This window comes from Anguilla anguilla, chromosome 12, assembly GCF_013347855.1.
Source record: "Anguilla anguilla isolate fAngAng1 chromosome 12, fAngAng1.pri, whole genome shotgun sequence".
Lineage (NCBI taxonomy): Eukaryota > Metazoa > Chordata > Actinopteri > Anguilliformes > Anguillidae > Anguilla > Anguilla anguilla.
Window position 1 is genome coordinate 31,973,169 of NC_049212.1, and position 21,527 is coordinate 31,994,695.

General features: G+C 44.3%; 1 protein-coding gene across 1 annotated transcript in view; it reads left to right on the forward strand.

The window, feature by feature from the left end:
- Positions 1-17,147, forward strand: part of ptgir (prostaglandin I2 receptor) — a 34,587-nt gene extending 17,440 nt beyond the window's left edge. The window contains exon 2 of the mRNA XM_035385944.1: positions 12,853-17,147. Coding sequence (XP_035241835.1) covers positions 12,853-13,125 — 273 coding nt within the window. The 3' untranslated portion in view covers positions 13,126-17,147. The remainder of the gene's footprint in view (positions 1-12,852) is intronic.
- Positions 17,148-21,527: the final 4,380 nt, after the last annotated feature.

Here is a 21,527-nt window from a genome sequence, read left to right on the forward strand (position 1 = left end):
ACCTATGGCTCCAAATGAGTAATTAAGACCTTGGCTGGGTCAATGAGGCCCGTGTTGCTTTTGTGGTAGTTTCTGAGAAAGGCTAACTAAACTGAAATGGGTTAGCGTAATTCACTGAGCTGTTTGCGTGCTGTTTGTTTTCCTTTTGCCCTTTCCCATTACCCTTCATTTAAGAGAGGCTGAGGAACCCTATTAAGGCCCAGAGGCATTTGGCCTATGAGAGAATTAAAAATCCAACAGATGTGCATTGGTTAGTGTTCTGTCTTCAGTGGCATTCTATGAAAAATCCCACAAGGAAGCACGGTGGGACACTAAAACCCATTTATGGATGGAGAACACAACATATTTGTGAGGAACATGCAGACCATCTCTGTGGTGTTTCTCATGATCCAATCAAATGCAGATGTGCAAATGACATCATTAACTAAAGTTATTGTGGTCAGTGTCACTTTTTCCACTTTGCTCATGGTTTTAATCCACAGGAATGAGGTTTGTTGGTTTCTTAAGTGCTAGCGGACCCTGCATAATTGACAGAAAGGAAAGTGAGATTTCTGAGAGGGAGGAAATGTTTGCGGTCGCAGATGAACACAGTTGGAAGGCTGTGGAAGTCTGTTTGGTGTGTACGTGTGAGCGTTTGTGTGCACATGTGTGTGTGCGCATATGTGTGTGAGTGTCGGGGGGGGGGCACAAACTAATCATAAATTTCATAAATGAACAGCCCCTGTGATGCAGCGGGTTTTCAGTGCCTTTTTTATGATAGTTTGTATGGATGCTGAGGGAAGAAGGATCGATTTTATAAAGTGCCAGCAGATCAAAGCTTGTCTTCACTCCTGTTTTTGTCCTGTGGCTCAGTAGATGCTGAGGTTTCAGTTCCCCCAACCTCTTGGCTCTTACCCCCAAGCCTTTGGTTTACACTTTGCTGCTTGCTGCAGTTCACCACCATCAATACAAAAAAAGTTTATGTCTATTTCGCTCTCTTTTTAAACAATGTTTTATTTTTTTTAATTTTTGGCTTCTTTCTATGCCAGTGCCCCATGAGAGGAAGTTGCTATCAGACCCCCCACCCCCCCCCCCACCCCTTTGAACCCCGGCCCCCGCACAGAGTCCATTTTAATCAGCCTTATTTCCCTCTCCAGTGTCCAGCACTTAGTGAGTTTCACAACAATTGATTTTGCTCCCTTTAATCTCAGAAGTGGACAAAAGGCTGATGGCGCGTCCGTGAGATGCGTCTGTCGGTCAGCACCCGCTTTTATACCTCCGTGTCCGGAATGTTCTCGCTAACGCACGGACGGGCGCGCTGAGGTTCGGACGTTAGTCCCGCCCCCGAGCGTCTGGCCGAGCCTCGTATTGTCTCGCGCTCGCCGTTAGCGCGAATCTTTTGCTGCTTGCGTTTCCCTCCGCCTTTAGCCATTTTTTTCTTCACGCACGTTTCTGCAATAGTAGCTAACGGAGCATGTCTTCAGCTCGCTGGCTTATGAGAGAGAGAGAAAGAGAGAGAGAGAGAGAGAGGATGAAAAGGAAAGTGCGGGGGAAAGTGGGCAGGATGGAAAGAGCAGTGGACTCTTCCCAGGAAAGTGAATCGGAGAGATTCTAAAAACGGAAAACCTGAGCAAGACAATAGATGGCCCGTTTCTGCCAAAAAATATTTTAAATGTTTACCCGAGAATACACAAATGTGAACTGCTGCAACTGTCGCGTCTGTTTTCCACTTACTCGTCATTTAAAATGACGAGTATCCTTTTTCCTGACGTTGGACAGCCGAGGCCTAGCAGAGCCACATGAGCCTTCTTTTTCAGCAGGTTGACGGCTGGCGTTCACTTTGATTTCAGGTAGTGGGCTAAAAACTGTTTTTCATTTCCAGTTTGAGAGACTCTGATTCTCTAGAATATACAGTAAGAAAACTGCCCCTTGATCAAGAAAACTTATGGTACCTGAAATAACCATTGGGAGCAATAAGATGCGTTCAAGGTAAAAGATAAATGGAAAATGCCATCACAAATTAGAACCCTTGTAACAATGGATTGTTTTGTATCAGATCCCTCACCTAAAATGCCCAGTGCAGGATAGATTTAAAGCTACATGCACTTGGATAAATTCATATCAACAGTACATATCTCACTGTGACAAAAATGAGGAAGTGAGGGTGTATGTTGTGTTATACTGTTCCGCAAAACTGAGCTATGCTGATCGAGGAAACCACAGTAAAATCTAAAATTGGCACAGACTATGGAGGTTACTTTCTCCTCATTTTGCTGTAAACATTCTCATTTTCTGTTTTTAAAGAGTTAATAGATATTTTTTTATTTTATTTTTATGAATATGCCTCTGCAGTCTGGAACGTAATAAAGTAATAAGTTGTGTCCGTAATGTCCTCTCAAGCCCTGACAGGCTCTCTGTGAAATGCAGAGTTGACCTTGTTAGGGCAATAAGATAATGAGAAGAAGACACAAAATTGAGTCTTACAGCCACTCCTGTGACCCGTCAGGCTGCAGTCAGTTTAGAGCCTTTAGGAGCAGGCCTTTTAAAGGTCCCACTGCAGCTACTGGCGGCAGCCATGTCTTTGGCAACTTGGGAAAAAAATAAAAATAAAAAAAAGCCACTGAAATCTATACTCTCTGGAAATTGCCTGGTTTAGAATGTTATTTATTTATATACTGTATAACAGTTTAAAAAAAAAAAAACTTGTACACAGTCATTTGACTGTTATTTGTTATTTGATATGTTAAACTGGGTGATGAAATGTGTTTGTAGGCCTGGAAACTGAACCCCGGAGGTGTTGTTTTGATGGATGAGTTAAGAGCAGACCAAGTTAATGGCCTGGATTCGGTCGATATTTCTCCTTCACTTAATTTTATAGACACTTCTGCTTTTTCCCAATGCAAAGTACATCTTTTCTTACACCGAGGACTGATTGGTGACAAAATCTACAGCCTGTGTGTCCCAAGAGCGGATTTCCCCTGGCACATTTCCTCATAGCGACGTGCTTGAGAGTCATTACCCCGTCATGTGTGCCTCCGGGCGGGCAAGCCTGTTGTTTGTCACTCTCCTCCAATGGGTAGGGGGGTGTGATCCTCTGACCCCTAAGTGTGACCTCTGACTTTGTCCTACACACACCTGTGATGGTGCTGGTCCCTGGCACTGGTTTGTGCTAGCGTGCATGGAGCCCAGAGCCCCCGGATGCCTGAGGGTTTTTGGGCCCCTGTGGACCCATATGGCCCATGCCCTAGCCAGAGGCTCCAGGCCTGTGTATTTAGGAAGGGTCATCTGGGACCTTCCTGTCAACCAATCAAGAGCTAGCTCTATAAGTATATCTGTAAGTGACCTGGTCATCTCTCCTCCTAATCATCTCCACAGAACCAGAACATACAGAATGAATGCAAGAATGCTTGGATGGTGAGAGAAAGCCATTTAACCCATCTAGCCTTATCATTTTGCTTAATGCTTAGGGAGTATCCAGCATAAATATAAGGTGTAAAGCTGATGTTTAAAGCTGGACCTCAAGGGAGATCTTTGTTTCTGCAGTGAATTCTTTTTTAATGCAAAAGTCATCTGACCAAAGTGTGGTACAAACAGAACACCCCTGGTAGCCTGGCCTAAAGTTTGCCTATGGTGCTGGCTGTATCTTGGCACTCACCTAAATTTTCCTTGATATGGTAACACCAAGGACCTGTCTACTCCGACAGGGCAGGACCAGTTGCAGCAACTTATTTTTATTCAATTATTCGTCCCAAAGTTAGCAACAAATATCCTCTCTCAGTCTCTGATTGTCTGTCTCTCTCCCCCTCTCTTTTTCCATTGAGGTTGTTCGTTTACCTTTTTTGAAACCACATTTCCATCAATTAAGTCCAACACCGGCGGTGATGTAAAAACCGCATGAGTGTTTACCCAACAATCAACACTCTTTAAAAGGCCGCGCTTTCATCATTACTTCTGTAGCGCTGCCAAGACAAAGAGCGTCAAGGCACACATTTCGAAAATCAAGACTATCGCAGATGTTGCTCTGGCTGGATTTGCTGGTGAAGTAAAGGGAGGAACTGAATAAAGTTTAAAAATGTATTTAATCTCTGACAGTGTAGTGTATAATTGTTTATATATAAACACTGTGTATACTTTCTGCTCACTTGGTAAGGTCTCTCTCATAAAAAGTAGGTTGTATATCTCAATGTGATGACCTTGTAACATGAATGTTAAGTAAAATACATTTAAATGAACACTGGTTGTTTAGACTTTTGAATTATATTTAGTATTTTAAGCTTTTTGTGTGATTGTGTTGTGCGTCTGACACAACACAGGAAGTTACTAAATGGAAAAATACAGTCTAGACTTGCAAGGACCGACTACACTGTTCTTGGTTATAGCAGTGGTCGTGGGATTGTTTATTTGGTGGGTGAAGCTGCATTGTATTTGGCCGTGAATGGAAAGCCCTTCTCTCTACAGTATAATTCAATATCTTTCTTTGTGATGCTGAGCTTTGTACTGTGGTATGGACACGAATATGCTGGGCAGACCCACTTGTCCATGCGATAATGATCTCTGAGTATCGTCACAATAGCTGACGTTCGGAAGCGTGACGGAACAGCTCGGTGTTTTCTCCGGGAACGTTGGCTTTCCGGGGTTTTGACCCCGTTTGCATTGTTCCCAAAACGGCAGCGTTGTGCTTCTCGTTCTCTGTGAATTGTCCGCATTCCCCTCTTCCCTCGTCCCGGAGCCCGTTTTCTGCTCTGGCTGTCTCGGCTCCAGATGTGAGACGGAGACGCAGAGGCAGGGGCCCGTCCAGGGCCGCTGCTCTGCGTGCACATAGAGCAAAAACCGTCCTGAACTCACAGGGAAAAAATTCCCTCTGTCCACACCCTGCCTCTGCAACATTAATGCTTCATTACATGACTGCAGCTGCTTAATAATAAATGGCTGCTCTTGAAGATTAATTAGTCACAATTAATATTTTATTTGTGCAAGGCCTGCTCAGAAGCAATGGTGCTGCCCACCGTTCGTCAGCTTTTATTGATATTCTGACCCAAATAGCTTTCTTTTTTTTTTTGGAGCTCATAAATATTGAACACTGTTGTCAAATGGAATGATGGCTACTGGTTTCCATGCGGCCGATTGTACAATGAGACATTATGTTTAGAATCTATGGAAAAGGCTGCTCAAAAATAAGGATAGGAAGGAACCCAACTTGCAGTGCTTCATTTGGGGAAAACACAGTGTGAAATGTTGGGTGGGCCACCATTGCAACACGTACTATGGTTTCAGTTCTGTTTTTTGTGTTTGTCAGCATTTTATAGTTCCTGGTAATGGAAAAACTGTCTTATTTCAAGCTATGGGTCAGCCAGTCCTTTTGAGTTCAATGCCGTCTGCCTGCTTTTCTACAAGTGTGAGTGGTAACCACAACCAAGCTTTCCACCTTCCAGTCAAACTTGACTTTAGATTCAGGCGAAGTTATCACTGGAGAAACATTTTTCCAATCGCGTGAAGCATGTAGCCTGGGCTGTGCGTCATCACTCAACATCAACAAAGCAACAAAGCCTCTTAAGGTACGCGGGCTTGCCAAAAATAAACGCGCTGTACGCCCGCCTTTCATCAGACTGTGGCCAGCTTTCAAACTTAGGAATAATCCGACTCGTGCATAAACAACAACATGTAACGACAGGACATTTTTTGCAGAATGCTTTCGCGCGTGGATCTTGACAGGTCGAAAATTTGCATCTGGTCTGAGTTTATTCACAGTTATTGTGTTTTATATGCATCGGGCCCTGATTTCAAGTCCATCCCATGTTCTGTTAGCATTGATTCTTCCCGCATTGTCTTGCGTTCATTAACCTCCACTGGGAATCCACTCCACTGGGTTGTATTTGTCCTAATATTGTAGCTTGTTCTTCTCCCTAGTTTGGCTTGGCATAAGTTAGGTCAGAATAGTGTTCACTGCGTGAACTGAACTGCGTTCTTGGCTAGAAATAGCTGTACGAACTGAGTATTGTACCTTATTGAACCTGTGTTTAGTAGTTGTCCAATGACCATATGCACTTTTGTACGTCGCTTTGGATAAAAGCGTCTGCTAAATAAATGTAATGTAATGTAATTTGATGGAATCAGAGAAGGAAACCAACGGCAGCCTTTCTTCGCCAGGATCCATTTTTGGCAGGGGAACAGATTTGGGTGGCAGTGTGTACAGGTATTAATGGAGCACTGCTGCTGCATTAGCACTTTGCCCGTGCCCTTACACAGGTTGAGCAACATGCTTTGTGTTTTACACGCTGGCTCATTTACACAGCCAGATATTTCCTGGCACAATGCAGATAAAAAGTATCGTCATTGGGAGGTAAAAATGCAAACAGTCACACCCTGTATTGCACCTGCGTGTTTTATTTCTGCGAAGTGTTTTTTTTTTCTTTCTTTTTTTTTTCCTGCTGTGCCAGTTCTCCACCGTCTCCATTATTAGGCCTACTCTCCATTGATCCTGCACAAAGGGAGCTCAATTATGCATTAGAGGTAGAATGAGAATTTCAGGGGTGTAATGCACACACAGAGTGTGTAGTAGTGGATATGGGGGAGGTAGAGCCGCCTGACTGATATCTGAGAGGTTGACTTGGAGGCTGTGTTGAACAGTAATGGCTCCGCTCTAATGACTGCGGTTTCTAGAGGATATTGATCGCTGCGTTTGCAGAGTGAGTCCAGCCGCCTGTGGCTCCAGCAGGTTTGGACGACCCCGTGAATTCAATACCACTTTCCTTCTGCCGAAAAAGAAAACTGACTGCAGGGGTGGGAAAGGTCCCACCCCGACAGCCCTTCTTCCACCACCAATCTCCGCGGTCAAGGCCGGTCTCTGTACCACGGTCGCGGTTGCAGTCGCTGTCGCGGTCGCTCGCACCACCTTAAAATTTTGGCCTCCGGTCCCACCGTTTTGGAACGATGAGCCCCGGTCTCGCTTCTACAAGGGTCTGTGGTTCCCCAGGTGACAAAGGCGCTCTGCGAGTGTGCATGTTGTACTTGGCATCCACACAGAGGTGCTATTTATACTGCGATAAGGCGGGCACACCCTTTTAACAGAAAAGCACCACGGTCAGAGGAGGAACCTCAGCTAGAGGCAGACCGAGTAATGGATGGAGGGAGGAAAGGGTGGATGTGGGCGGTGAGAGGCAGATATATGGAGAGATTACAGGGGTGGGAAATGGCGTGGGTACGGAACGGCCCACCAAGGAACCGAGTGATGTGAAAGATGGAGGGAGGACGCAGATGGTCAGATGACACAAGATGTGAGATGGTAAAACAGCAGATGGTGCGCGGCCAAGTGTGCACGCACACACCCACGTGCGCACACATACAAGCCCACACACACACACACACACACACACCCATGTGTGCGCACACACACACACGCACACACACTCATCGCTGGAAAAGTACCTTGACTGCAAGGTCAGCCTTCTAGGAAACAAGGTTCATGGAAACTCTAAGGTTGTGAAGCCAACCTGGTCAGAATGGTGGGAAATTTGTGTCTTGCCTCATTGGCTATTCTGCCCTACAAAGCCTAACTGCAGTAACTACGCAAAGGGTAAAACTGAGAAAAATGGCTTTAAAGTGTTTTAACTGGCCAGTCAAATGGGTTATAGGTATATAAGTGATATTGCACTAATTATACATGTATTCATGAGGTAATTTTTATGCCCAAAAACCATGACGGCTGGCCAGTTAAAACACTTTAAAGCCATTGTTCTCAGTTTTACCCTTTGCGTAGTTACTGCCGTTAGGCTTTGTAGGCCAGTATTCACTCACTGCACGACCACAGAAATAACCCGGAAGATAGCCAATAGGATCGCAGGACACGTGGAGGTGATGTAGGGAGACTCACAGCGGATGCTGTTGGGGGACATACTGTATGAGGTGGGCCGGTTGGGTTACGTAGGGCTTGGGGCTTCAGACATGCCGCCATGTGCTGGCGAGCCCCTCACGGGGCCACCCCTCTGTCTGTGGAGGCAGCGTGACTCCGCCTGCGGCCCCGACTCCCCAACAGCATGTGGTCTGCTGAGCCTGACCACTCCCCTCCACCGTTCAAGTGCTTAAAGTCACTGGCCCTCTCAGAATGTGAAGTGCAGTGTTTATGATGCAGTATGAGTGCAGTGTATATGAGGCAGTGTGATGATGTGTATATGGGTGCAGTGTTTATGATGCAGTATGAGTGCAGTGTATATGAGGCAGTGTTTATGATGCAGTATGAGTGCAGTGTTTATGATGCAGTATGAGTGCAGTGTATATGAGGCAGTGTGATGATGTGTATATGAGTGCAGTGTTTATGATGCAGTATGAGTGCAGTGTATATGAGGCAGTGTTTATGATGCAGTATGAGTGCAGTGTTTATGATGCAGTATGAGTGCAGTGTGTATGATGCAGTGTATATGATGCAGTGTGTATGAGTGCAGTGTTTATGATGCAGTATGAGTGCAGTGTATATGAGGCAGTGTGATGATGTGTATATGAGTGCAGTGTTTATGATGCAGTATGAGTGCAGTGTATATGAGGCAGTGTTTATGATGCAGTGTGTATGATGCAGTGTGTATGATGCAGGGTATATGATGCAGTGTATATGATGCAGTGTGTATGATGCAGTGTATACGATGCAGTGTGAGAGTGTGAGTTCTACGTGGCCACACCTGTGTGGTTTCCTTCTGCACCAGGGACTCCAGTGATTACTCACGCCTCCAGGGCAGAGAGCCACACAAGGTTAAGCTGCAAGATTAAACACCAGGAGATCCATCAATAAGTGATTATTTAAGGAGCGGTGTGGCTTTTTATCAAGCGCGCCCTGAGCTCCTGACTGGGGAGATGATTTTCACCCTGAGCTCCTGACTGGGGAGGTGATTTGCACCCTGAGCTCCTGACTGGGGCAGTAATTTGCACCCTGAGCTCCTGACTGGGGAGATGATTTGCACCCTGAGCTCCTGACTGGGGAGGTGATTTGCACCCTGAGCTCCTGACTGGGGAGGTGATTTGCACCCTGAGCTCCTGACTGGGGAGGTGATTTGCACCCTGAGCTCCTGACTGGGGAGGTGATTTGCACCCTGAGCTCCTGACTGGGGAGGTGATTTGCACCCTGAGCTCCTGACTGGGGAGGTGATTTGCACCCTGAGCTCCTGACTGGGGCGATGATTTGCACCCTGAGCTCCTGACTGGGGCAGTAATTTGCACCCTGAGCTCCTGACTGGGGAGGTGATTTGCACCCTGAGCTCCTGACTGGGGCGCTGATTTGCACCCTGAGCTCCTGGCTGGGGCGCTGATTTGTGGCCGGCCTCCCGGTGGAAGGCCGTATGTGGCTGGGTGGCGTGAGGCTGGCATGCCTTGCCAGGCCTGCGCGAATGTGTTTACCGCGGCTGTTTTGACAACGCGTCGGGGGAGGTGAACGCCTCTGCTCGACCAGCCCTGGCAGCCTGGCAGACATTAGGGCACCTGCTGACTGGCAGTGCTTCTGGCCGTCAGACAGCGTAATGGCGGACAACTGCAGCTAATGGGAGCGGTGGAGTCTGCCGCAGTAGTTGGTCCTACCAATCAGAGGAGTCCTCGCCAGAGCCCTCGTGACGTCCAACTGTCATTTGACGCGGTTGAGTTGTGAAAGGCAGCCGCCGTAGGATGACGCTTTCATACGAAAGTCATGACGAGGGTTCAGTTGGATGGTGAAAAAAATGCATGTGAGGGTCAGTGATCAGGTACGTCATATCAGATGCTGCCCCCGAGGTTCACTATTGAGTACTCATTTACTCTATCCAGAAAACATCATAGTAAAACTTTCCAGCTTCAGAAAGTTCCATGTAAAATTATATGTGAAAAAAACAGCTGAAAGAATGACAGCTAATCATCTATCCTGAACTGCCTCAGGACAAAAAAAGGATTACCTATGTGTAAAATTCACACTGTGTGAATCATCCGGATAAGAGTGTCTGCTTAATGCTAAATGAAATGCTGCCTCCCTTAAAACGGCTTGGCAGTAAAAGCTGTTCTTTGCTACACACTGCTATGCATCCTTCATTGTGTCCTTGTTTGGTTTTGCATCCAAGACAAAGCCTGGAACAAGGATTTACACCTGCAGAACTCCTCCTTTATATTCCCCTAAACCTTAAACAATGACCAAACCTTTATTCAACAATCCAGAACAGGCAATCCAATGTGGATTTCTGGCAGCCATCCCAACACTACAGACAAGCACCGTAATATATCAACAGCTGCGTATTGGACATGTACAAATAAGCACCACTTACAAAACGTTTTTATTGTTCCCATGTCCAGCTTGCCAACTAAATACATTTTCCAAGACACGTTTCTTGCATGTGTTGCTTCATTCTGTGGAGCTGACTTGGCTGAATTAGCTTCTGTCAGTCAGAGGAACTGACACTACAGCCAGCCAAAAAAAAACTCTGAATCACTCAGCTTTAACACTCCGAATAACCCGAATCACGATGTTTCAACTTCCTCTCAACTGTCCAAACCCCAAACACTGGAATCTCGGCAGGCTTCATAATTCAGTTGCAGCTTTGAATAAACGGTGGAGGTACATGCCCTATAGATGAAGACTTGATGAACAATACCCAAAAGTGATCTAGTGACGATGGGGCTGCAGTGAGGCGCTTTGACTACAGTGCGCTGGACTGTGCCATGAGAGACCCCTCAATAAACACCCCGAATACCGGCTGCGTCCCTGGTGCTTCACCCGTCCTGCCCGCCTGTTGGCACTGGGCCGTGGTGCCAGGCCCTCCCGCCTGGGAAAACATGTGCAGCTCTTTACCCTTCAAACAAACTGCAATCAAAGGGTCAGGGGGACAGCTGTGAAAGCTCCCCAGAAGGTACTCCCTTTTCGTTCCGTCAGTACGGGATTATGGGGCGATCGTTTGCATCGTTTATTATTTTTCGTTCCGTTGCACTGCGTCCGGGTCACTCTTCTCCTGTGCTGTCACTGCGTGACGAATGTGTGCTGGTGGGTCCCAGCTCCTTAAAAGACCGTGCGAGTTGCGCGATGGTGAAACCCCTTTACATCAAACGAGAGAGCATTTGTCCTCCGGGGGCCTCTCGTTTCCCAGAAAACTTAGCTGTAACAAGGCCACCCCTCCCCCCCCCGACCCCCCCCTAAAACAAAAACGGTGCCTCCCTCAATAACCACATGTGGCAACAAGAGCTTTTCTCCCAGTATGCCGTGCTTAAATAAACAATGCATTTCAACATTTCTACGGAGTGTCTTCCCATTTCATCGAGGACACACCTGCCTTTTGACAGTCTATGGATGAAATGAACCCTGGCCTTTAGCTATAGCCGCGTTTCCACCGCAGGAACTTTACCCCGGAACTAGGAACCTTTTGAGGAACTCAGTGCGTTTCGACCGCAGGAACTAGGGTCTAAATTACTTTTGGTGGAAACGCGGCTTATGTTGTCTCCCAACCACAGTCACAACAGACTCAAACAAGGGAACAGGTCCTAATTTTATTAAACTTGATTCTTATTACAATTTGAAATTATCACATTTTTTTTGCTGTGAAATAATAATCTGATGAGTGTTTAAAACGACACGTTAAGAAGTTCATGCAGATTTATTTTAGAGGAAATTAACAGCACAAAGGGTGCTAAAATGAATGCAATTGAAATGAGTGCCTGTAGGTTATATGTGAAAACAAACATTTACAACCAGTTATTTATTACCAGTGAGTCTGCACAGATGCAGGCTTCAGGCAGTTCGGAAGAGCGGTCATACGTCGGGACACAACAAACAATTTTATTTCTGCTCTGCCTGAAGGACGCTGAAAAAATGAAAGTGGATACTGCAGTACTGCTTCAGTGACAGGGACTGTGGCACAGTTCTCACAGTGTGAAGGCACAGTCAGACCCGACGCAGTTGTGCCAGCTTTACCACAGAACACGTCTTGTCCTGTGGTGCGATACGCTCGATGTAGGTTAGAGTGTTGAGACGATGCGGCGGGTCCCGTGAGGAGGAAGTGAAACTGAGCCGCGCGGTAGCGTCTCGCGATTTCCAAAAACCAAGCGCGTGGGTTACTTCCCGTTCACAGTCTGCAAATTGCCCTCGTAACTGCATTGAGCGTGCAACGCGAGATACGCTTCCCCGCCTAATTGCTTGGGCTTAATGCTGTTTTGGGTTAATCTGAGTTTTTCCGCTCGGTAATGGAACCCGATGCCGCTTGACAGCAGCAAGACGTAAATAGGGCGCAGGAAGCCCACGCAGTTCGCATGGGGACGCGCTGTTAGAACCTGGCACATCAGCGCCGGGCTACTGGACGCATCTGTCCGGTATTAAGGGTCATTAATTTTACGTTGCAGGGCCGTAGCAACGCGGAAACATTTACACGAGTCGCGCAAACATCCAGCCGGCTCCCATTGTTCATTAAGGGGCCGTCTATTATCATACGCGTCACGGCGGGATTAGGGGTGAGGACGAGCGTGTGCGCAGGCCGCGGCGGAGACGCCGTCCCGCGGCGGCTGCTCGCAGCGCTTCGGAGAGCGCGTCGGGAAAGCGGTTCCTCGCCGGCGGACGGGCTCTGCTGTTGTAACGGGAACGCAGCCAGACGCAGTCGTGCGAGGACACGACCGAGAGGTTCTCTCAATTTGTCTGTTCTTTCATCGTCTGAAATTTGAGCTTTTGGTTGGAATACAGGTTCTTTACCTGGTCTCTCTTGCTCTCTGTCATTCTCTCTTTCTCTCTCTTGCTCTGATGACAAGGTCTAAATAAAAAGTCATATGAAGTCAAACTCTGTTCCTCAAATTACTTAAAATTATATCTCACGCTTTTTCTCATTCCAGCTCCTCCCCCCTCTTATATCTGTGCCTGACACCTCTCTCCTTCTCTCTCTCTCTCTCTCTCAGATCTGTGGGTTTGTCAGCGCAGTGTCCCCGGTGGAGAACGACCAGGAGAACCTGCTGGCCTTCCGCTTCTCCGCCTCCAACCCCATCGTGGACCCCTGGATCTTCATCATCTTCCGCAAGGCGGTCTTCCGCTACCTGCGCTCCCTGTTCTGCTGCCGCTTCCCCCGGGGGGCGCTCAACAAGAGCAGCACCCTCAACTCCCACCCTGGGACCGAGGAGCCCATGGCCTCCATCACCCTCCAGACCAAGACCAACTCCAACCTCCTCCTGTGAGCTGCCTGGCCCTGGCACCTCTGCGGGCCACAAACGGAAGGCATTGCGATCTGGATGGTCTTGGGGATCAGCTGTCTAACACTGCAAAAGATTAAACACTGGACTTCCTGTGTTTCCTGTCCTGGGGGGTTGAGACAGGAAGGAACATGACTGAGAGAGGCTCCACCCACTGTGCCCCAAAGACTGGCATTGGCTATGGTAAACAGGATCATGTTGTGCCCTTGCCATATTCTTACCTTGGCCATTCTGAGGTAAAAGGCTAAACTGATCTGAGATCAGCACTCATACCTTGAGACACTGTATGAATATAGGCCCAGTGCATTAAAAATACCTGCCAACATTTGAGTTTCAGTTGCAACACAGTTCATAAATTTGAAGAGAAAATCCAAAGTGGAAAAAGCAATTTTGCCCCAAAGACAACCAACATACTCTGCAGTATGTTTGTGGTGTGTACATAGCCATCAGTGAAAACAAAATGGCTTATGGGAAAACACTCAAGCTTTGCCATCCGGGCTGTACTGCCAACCCTGTCTCTGTCATCAATTCATATGCGCATGAACTGCCATGATTCCAACAGCGAATCACTGAAAAATATCTTGCCTCTCAACATTGCATATGATGGTGTCTCTGTGATGGTGTGAGTGTGTGATGGTGTCTCTGATGGTGTGAGCTTGCGATGGTGTCTTTGATGGTGCCACCATCACGTCTGCTAAATGTAAATGTAAAAAAAATGTAAGGTCTTGTGACGACCCATCCCATCGCACGTCCTGGAGTCATGAGACGGGACGATTCGGAACCGCATGGCGTCAGGAAATAACCTGAATTTCAAAAGCAGGCAATGGTGACCGAGAAAGCACAAACAACCTCCTTTTCTCGGTCCAAGGCAAAGGGAGAAACTGAGAGGACTTAGTGTCCACCTGACTACAAAATGCAGACTCCATCCCTTACGGTCACATAATCCAATCCTCTTTCCATCCACCCATTTTCTTCTTCTTTTTTTTTTTTACAAGCAAACAGTGAGGGCTGTACTTCCACCTCAGACTCTTCAGACCAAGACAAAAAGCATACAGGGGCACCTCTTCCATGTAGAGAAATTGAGTGGATCCCATCTGAAAAATGTTCCCATAATGGAAAATAAAACAAAAACAAAAGGGTTACATAATTGTTACACGTACAGCTCCAGAATACGTCGGTTGGCCCTGTTCATAGATGCACTTAGAAACTTCACCAGTTCAACGTGGCAGCATTGCCACTGGACCAAGCTAAAGGTATGACAGCAATGAGGAAACTGAGTGGGAACCAAGGAAGCTCCAGCACAGCCCTGTGGCTTCAATAGTGAGGGGCAGGATTTCACAGGCCTTGCCTTTGCACAGCTTTTATTAATGGAGAATGACTCAACGGAAATCTTTGCGTAAATCATGTTTTGGTATTTATTTTTCAAAAATTGCTGTGCTTATCTAGGCTCACAGATTCTTTGCTCAGCCAAAAAGACAACAGCCGTAACTATAAATGAAATGGAATGTATTTATATTATAATGTGAAATTGATGTGGTTGAGAAATCACAGACTACAAGATAACCATACGATTGAATGTGTTGTTCTCATAAAAATGACAAAGATTACTTCTGAAATTGCGGTTCTGGTTTCAGAGCAAAAAAACCAAAGCAACGATTTTAGTCGTAAAAGGCAAATCCCCAAATATCTCATGTAAATAGATTTAACATTTGGTGTTAAATGTAAATAATAAATGTGCTGTAGATGTAAACATGGGAAGGGATGTTACATTCTCTCCCTCTTGTTACAGTACACTGGGTAGTGTAACATTACACTCTCTTTTACAGTGTGGTACTCTAGCTAAGTTTTAGGGGAGACAGCCTGATATGGTTTGATTTACAGTATTGTATGCTAGTCTTCAGTTCTAGAGGAGAGAATATGCTGCAGTTTGTTTTACGGTATGATATTCTAGATTAGTTCTAGAGGTGAGAGACTGCAGTGGTGTGTTCCATGGCAAGGCACCATGGATTGTTTCCATAGGTGTGAGTCTGGTGTTGTTTGTCTTATGGTCCCCAAGATTCCAGAAAGGTTCCAGAACTCACAGACTGCTGTGTTATGTCAGATCACAAGTTAAGAGATTGCCATTGTTTTCTGCCAGAGCAGAAAGTTCAAATACAGCAGAATCTCTGGATCATTAATGTGATCAGTGATGCTAATTCCTTTGATGTTAATTCCATGATGTGAGGTTAGTCATTGACAATTTCACTGTCTCCGCATTTCTAATTGTGTTCACCTGTGCATACCTGTAACTGTAAACTGCCAGTATGTATTTTTCACTTCTCCAAATAATGGAGCTAAGAGCCATTCCATTTTCTCTTTCATTCTAAGCTGCTTCCCTTGTGCTCCATTCTAGTCTGACACCTGTTTTTCCGTTGTTTTACTCACAGACTTGAATCTGAGCAGGTGAATTGCTCATCGCTCATGACAATGGATCCACAATACTTTTGGGGTTATAGCAAATACTTCTTGGTGCACTCATAAGTCTGGTTTTTATTTGATTTGGCAATAAAAATATACATCTGTAAACACATTTACCAATGGTAACTACATTGCAAGCTTTTAGCAGATACTCTTGTCTTTTTAAAAATACATAAATTCCATTTATACAGCTGAATATATACTGAATAATAATACAATACATTTTCCACACCTTTCTCAACTGAACCTAGAGGGTCTAACATTCATAACTTTTGGATTCAGATTTTTCTGCACCAATACCAGATTTTATTTTATGATGTAAGCCGCTCTACTGAGACTTGAGCAGGGATATGTGAAACTGCATTTAAGGTCTCAGTAAGGGGTGCGTCAATACAAGATCTCCCATGAGGCTGTAGTGGCAGAGCTGACCAATCACAACTCACCCTCGAGAGTGCATCGGCTATGGGGCACAATGTGGAATGCTGCAACTCTAAGTGTGCGTGCGTGCGTGTGCGTGCGTGTGTGTGTGTGTGTGTGTGTGCGTGTGTGTGCTTGCACGCCTATCAAATGCATGTACAAGAAGTACAATGTCAAAGTGTCCCTGACACGTCCCTTTATATGTATTTCCTGTGGTATAATGTGTGTCGCATGCTGTTTGTATTTTCATTAACTCAATGTTGTTTTTGTAAGGTATCTGTGAGCAGCCAGTGAAAATTGTGCATGAAAATAAATAGCTGGTTTTGATGTAGGTGAGCACTTTAAGCAGAATTGTCAACATTTAATAAATCTTGGCAGCATTGACACCCATCATTATTAGGAAAGAAGTGAAAAACTGTGCTGTGTTTGTGCTCGTAAAGATGTTGAAGAATAACTAGAATAAAATTTATTTAAAAACCCGGGTCACTGTATTCCACCCCTTCCCTTCCACTCAACACTCAAACACACACTTTCTGTTTGATGCAATCTGATCTATCTTCTGAATGCAGAAGAGGAAAACAGATGGGGTTTTTTTTTTTTGTAAAATTGTGGGTGAGCAGTTTTTGGCTGCTACAGCAGTCTGCCTCTGAGCACGAGAAAAGATAAGAAAGATAAAATACGGTCTTGGCAACTTGGGTGACACAGAAACATTGCCTAGTGATTGCAGTAAGGAACGGGACATGCAATAATCTCCTTTTACAATAACGCTGATAACGGGACAGCTTTTGTTTATTACACATATGGACACAATTACACTTATTGTAATTAACCCCAGAGTTAATTTGACTGACCCAAAGTTCGATTTTTTTCCCCTGAACAAACTCAACCCAATTAACTCTTATTGACTGAGACCCGGGGTGAGTCGGTTTGGAAGGTATTAAGTGTATATAAATCTCCTCTCTGCCCTACATACGTCATATGTGAAATGAAATCACGTGATTCTGAAGCAGGAAGTTCCAAATTCCACAGAGTGTTGCATTCTGCTGTCCTGTCAAATTGCACTGTTGTGGTAACATTGCAGAATCTGTATTGTATTGTAAAAGTGAATATGAAACACAAATAAAAATGAAAAACAATAATAGAGTTTGTATAAACAACAATATTTCACCACAATTTAATATATCACCAGAGCAGTCCCATAAGCCTGCTGTCTCCTGACACCAGTTTGGGAGCCACTATACTAAAGCACAATTATGTAAACAGGAATAGTATAGGCCTATGAACCCAAACTGGCAGCCAGCAGGACTTTTTTCTTTATTTTTACCAGAAGCATCCTGGCTGTTGGGAATCAAAGGAAATGACAGAGAAGTCAAAGGCCTCAACATGACCAGGCAATAGACATCTGACCAGCATGAGGCAGGGTCACGCTTGTGCCAGGGGTCCGGTAATCAATGTGTTGTCTGTTTGCCCGGTCTTAATGAATTGCAAACAACTCCTGAGTTCTGAGATGACCCCATTTGCTTGTCAGTGGCCGGTTCCTGGCAGAAATGTTCTGATGAGCATGCACTGAGTCAAGATTTTTATTTCATTCGTTACTTTATGTTTCTGGAAGGTTATGTCTTTTAACATAGCTTATACTTATATGGTGAGACCGTGGTGCTCCCAATTCTACAGACGTATCTAATGATGAAGAGAGAGATTTCACTGTTTAGTTTAGTTTCACAAAATCCCCTCTTTTTTTCGGTTATTCGCTTGGTCTGGGTAAATCTCGCCACCAAGTGCTGATCTGGCAACTGTTTTTTTTCAGTCCTAGTATTAACGTCAATGATAAAACAGAGAAGAAGATGAATATGAACCAGGTAGAGCACTTAAGGTAAGGAATCCAACTATGATACACTGACTCTATGGCAGACACTGCACTATGATATGTTTCTCACCCACAAACAGAAAACCGAATATGATGACACAAGGCTAATTTAAGCCATAAGTGGAAACATTTCTTTCCACTCTGTATGCACAAGAATGCCTTTTTTAAATTGCGCACCTCAAACAAAATAATCTTTACCATCTCTGTAAAGGTCATCTCTCTATATGTCAATATGTTTATTTTGTATGGAACACTGCTGACTGCAGTGTTGATTAAAAAGAAAAAAGAAAGAAAGAAAAATAACTGTGTATAGTCTTTATGTGTATAGTGCCATTTTATTTTAAGTAGTCTTTGCTCCAAAATGATTAATATTAGGAAAAGGCGCAAAATACCCAGTGCAGACTTAATAAAATGTGAAATAAACATATTTCAAAATCCTTTGTCCTGCATACAATTTAATTTCTCAGTTGGTAAAGGAATTCCAAGATATTTCAGGAATTAATACTGCATAAATATGGCAATGTCTGAGGTCACACGGTGGTCTTAGTCTAGCTCCTTACTTGCTGGAAGAGATCTCAACACAATTAAAAAACATTTTAATGGATAAAATAAGGCTGCATTCCATTGTACTTTGTCTTCAATGCGTCATTCACACTGTGACTCAGCAAGACTGGGTTTATTTCTGGGGGTACATTCTGTGGTTTGTTTCTGCCTATCGCACATTCTGATATGACCTTATTTGTAATTGTTTTCTAGACTGAGTGTGATGTCTTCACTAAAGTTCTACCAACTTAGGGAATAAATCCATCTATAGTCATGGAGCGTCATTTATAGAACGGACTTGTGATCAATTTTGATCTGAAGTATGACTTACGCAGAAAACCACATATAAGTAGTTATTTATAAAACCTTACTTTGACGTGGAAATGATCTTATCTCTACGCAAAGTCTAGACTTGACACAAGTAATCTTCCTGCTGGTTATGTAGAGGTATTGCAGTTTGGGACGCATATGCGTCCAAGCCTGTGGTGAATTTTGCATTAGCTTTATGAACAATTTGATAGGAATTATCAATTAAAGGTGTGAGGAATTAATTGCCAGACGCAAGGTGTTTTGAATTAAAAACAGGATGCGATGTTCTATAAATAGTGTGTCAAATTAGAAAAACGTAACCATGGCTGTTCTTGTGTTATTGGAAGACATTGAAAACCATGCTTTTAGAAGGAAGAGAGTTTTCAGAGACCGGAATGACTTTTTTGCACATAATGATCTTCCAAAAAGTTTGCTTTTCTCTTTTGGTCCATGGTTATTCCTGACTAAACCCTCATTTGTGCTAGCATTATATAAGGGGAAATCACTTATTGTAAGGCACGTTCAGGTGTCAATTTTAAGTTAATTTGAGATTTATAGATCACAGGTGCGTAAGTGACGAATGGGCTTCTTAGAACCTACGTAGCAAGCAAGGTTTTTTATGCTCAGTATCTTTTATGAATCGAACGTAAGCACACCGACGGAAATGACTTTAAGATTAAGTTCAAGTATAAATCTAAGAACATTTTTATAAATGAGGCCCCTGGTTCCTGCCGACAAGCTGAAATTACTTGCACAGTTCCAGCACTAGGGATTTCTGTCCAAAACTCCAATCAGCTGTACGAAATAAGCTTGGTACAGTATGTTCTTGTTATGCATTTCAACTTTTTAAACATGTTCTTCAAAAATAAATGGAAGAACGGGGCATAATGTTATTTATTTTTTATCCATTTCTTTTCAACATTTAATGTAAGACAGGCTCTGACAGGTCAGTTAGTTCTGTGCTTGATGCTTCAATTCGGGAGACCATAATTGCCTTAATTGTCTTAATCTGAAAGCATTTGTGCCACACCTGGAACAGAAAACCTTGAACTGGGCCCATCTTATGCGGACGTTGATCACAGTAAGCCTCCTAAATCACCACATTTTAACGGAAAATAACCACCAACAGACAACCAGGAAATAGGCTGGAAGAGAGCAGCAGCTCAGTAAACCGCTAACAAGAGGAACGTGTGAGTTGCTTCCCAAAAGGTCACGAGCCCTTAAGATCTTGCCAAATCTACAGCAACACGCTGTGCACAGCACCAACAGCAAAGTGCTGTTCATACTACAGTAATATTATTATTAAAACAAGTACAATTCCCAACAGTGTGTTTCAGGGGAGCATTTGAGGAACTTGTGGGGCTTCTCCCTATACGCACAGGGGAAATAAAAACCCAGAATCTCACAGATATTTAAGCACAACATGCCCTCTCCATATTCTTGGATAACAGCTGCTGAGATTACTGTGTCATTTACAGTACATTGAAATAATCTTTATTGTATACACACACCCTCAGCAGCCCTAGGTGAAAGACCCATTGTAATCTGTTGATGTAGTCTTCATATAACACGCCCTTCCCCCCTCCTTCCTTAACATCCCAAATTGAATCTGGCCAGGTTCCCACTCACAGATGACCCGGCTGAAATTAGGTCAGTTAGTTGGTCTATGGGGCATTGATAAGGTAGCCTGCAGGTGCTACTCCCACACCACACTGCACCACCCACAACCGCATTCAAGACCAGTTACCGAACGGTCGGCCAATATCTCGGGCCAGAGATGGAGTATGGTGATGGAACAGGCCTCAGGGGTTTCCAGAGCCGTCCAACTGTTTGCTTGTGTTTGGTTGGCCGAGATATGGGCTGACGTACACAGCTCTCATAAATCCACCCAGTGAAAGCCACTTGCATGACGTGACCATAGTGCATCCACCAAAACAAACCTCTCAAACACAACATTGATTTAAAACAGTGGTGTCAAACTCGTTGCCATGGAGGGCTGTGTGTGTGCAGGTTTTCATTCCAGCCTCAGATCTTGATTATATAATTAATTAAATTATTTGCTGAATTAGGGATGCAGGTTTGTGCACAATGGTGACCCGACGTCTATGGTGACCCGCATTGTCTAAATAAAAATTTTCTTATATTCTGTGCTTCAATGCAGTTAAACGCATATGGCTGAATGAGTAATTGGACTCAATTAAGGCAGCATTAATTGGTTGGAATGAAAACCTGCATACACATGGCCCTCCATGGCAACGAGTTTGACACCACTGATTTAAAACATTTCTACTTTTAGAATGTGATTGATAATCTCCTTCACAACCATGTAACTATGTTTCAGCAGCCAATTCTTGCCTAATAAGTTTGCCAGTAAATGCATACGAATAGATCTTTCTTGATATTTTGTCAAGTCACTTTCATGTACATGTCATGTGAAAAATGAAACTGGGAGTCATTAAATTTAGTAATGACTAGACAGTAATTCAGTATAAAATGCTGGAGAAAATCTAGAATAGTGAAGATATGGAGCCAAATTATTTACATCTCTTTTCACAAGCAACCAACTGCCTGCAGTGTCATTAAACTCTTAATTTCATTTCACCTCTCAATGTATTTGAGTGGAAGTCAGATTTAGGGGAAAAGAACCTCGGCAGCATGCACAAATAAACACTAGGCACAACTCAATTTTTAACCCCATGAGCTCAAAATGGAACATATTTTAGCATTTAGTGTGAAAATAGTAACGCTAATTTAGTGCAATCTAAAAATAAATAAATAAAGCGGTCAATTTGTG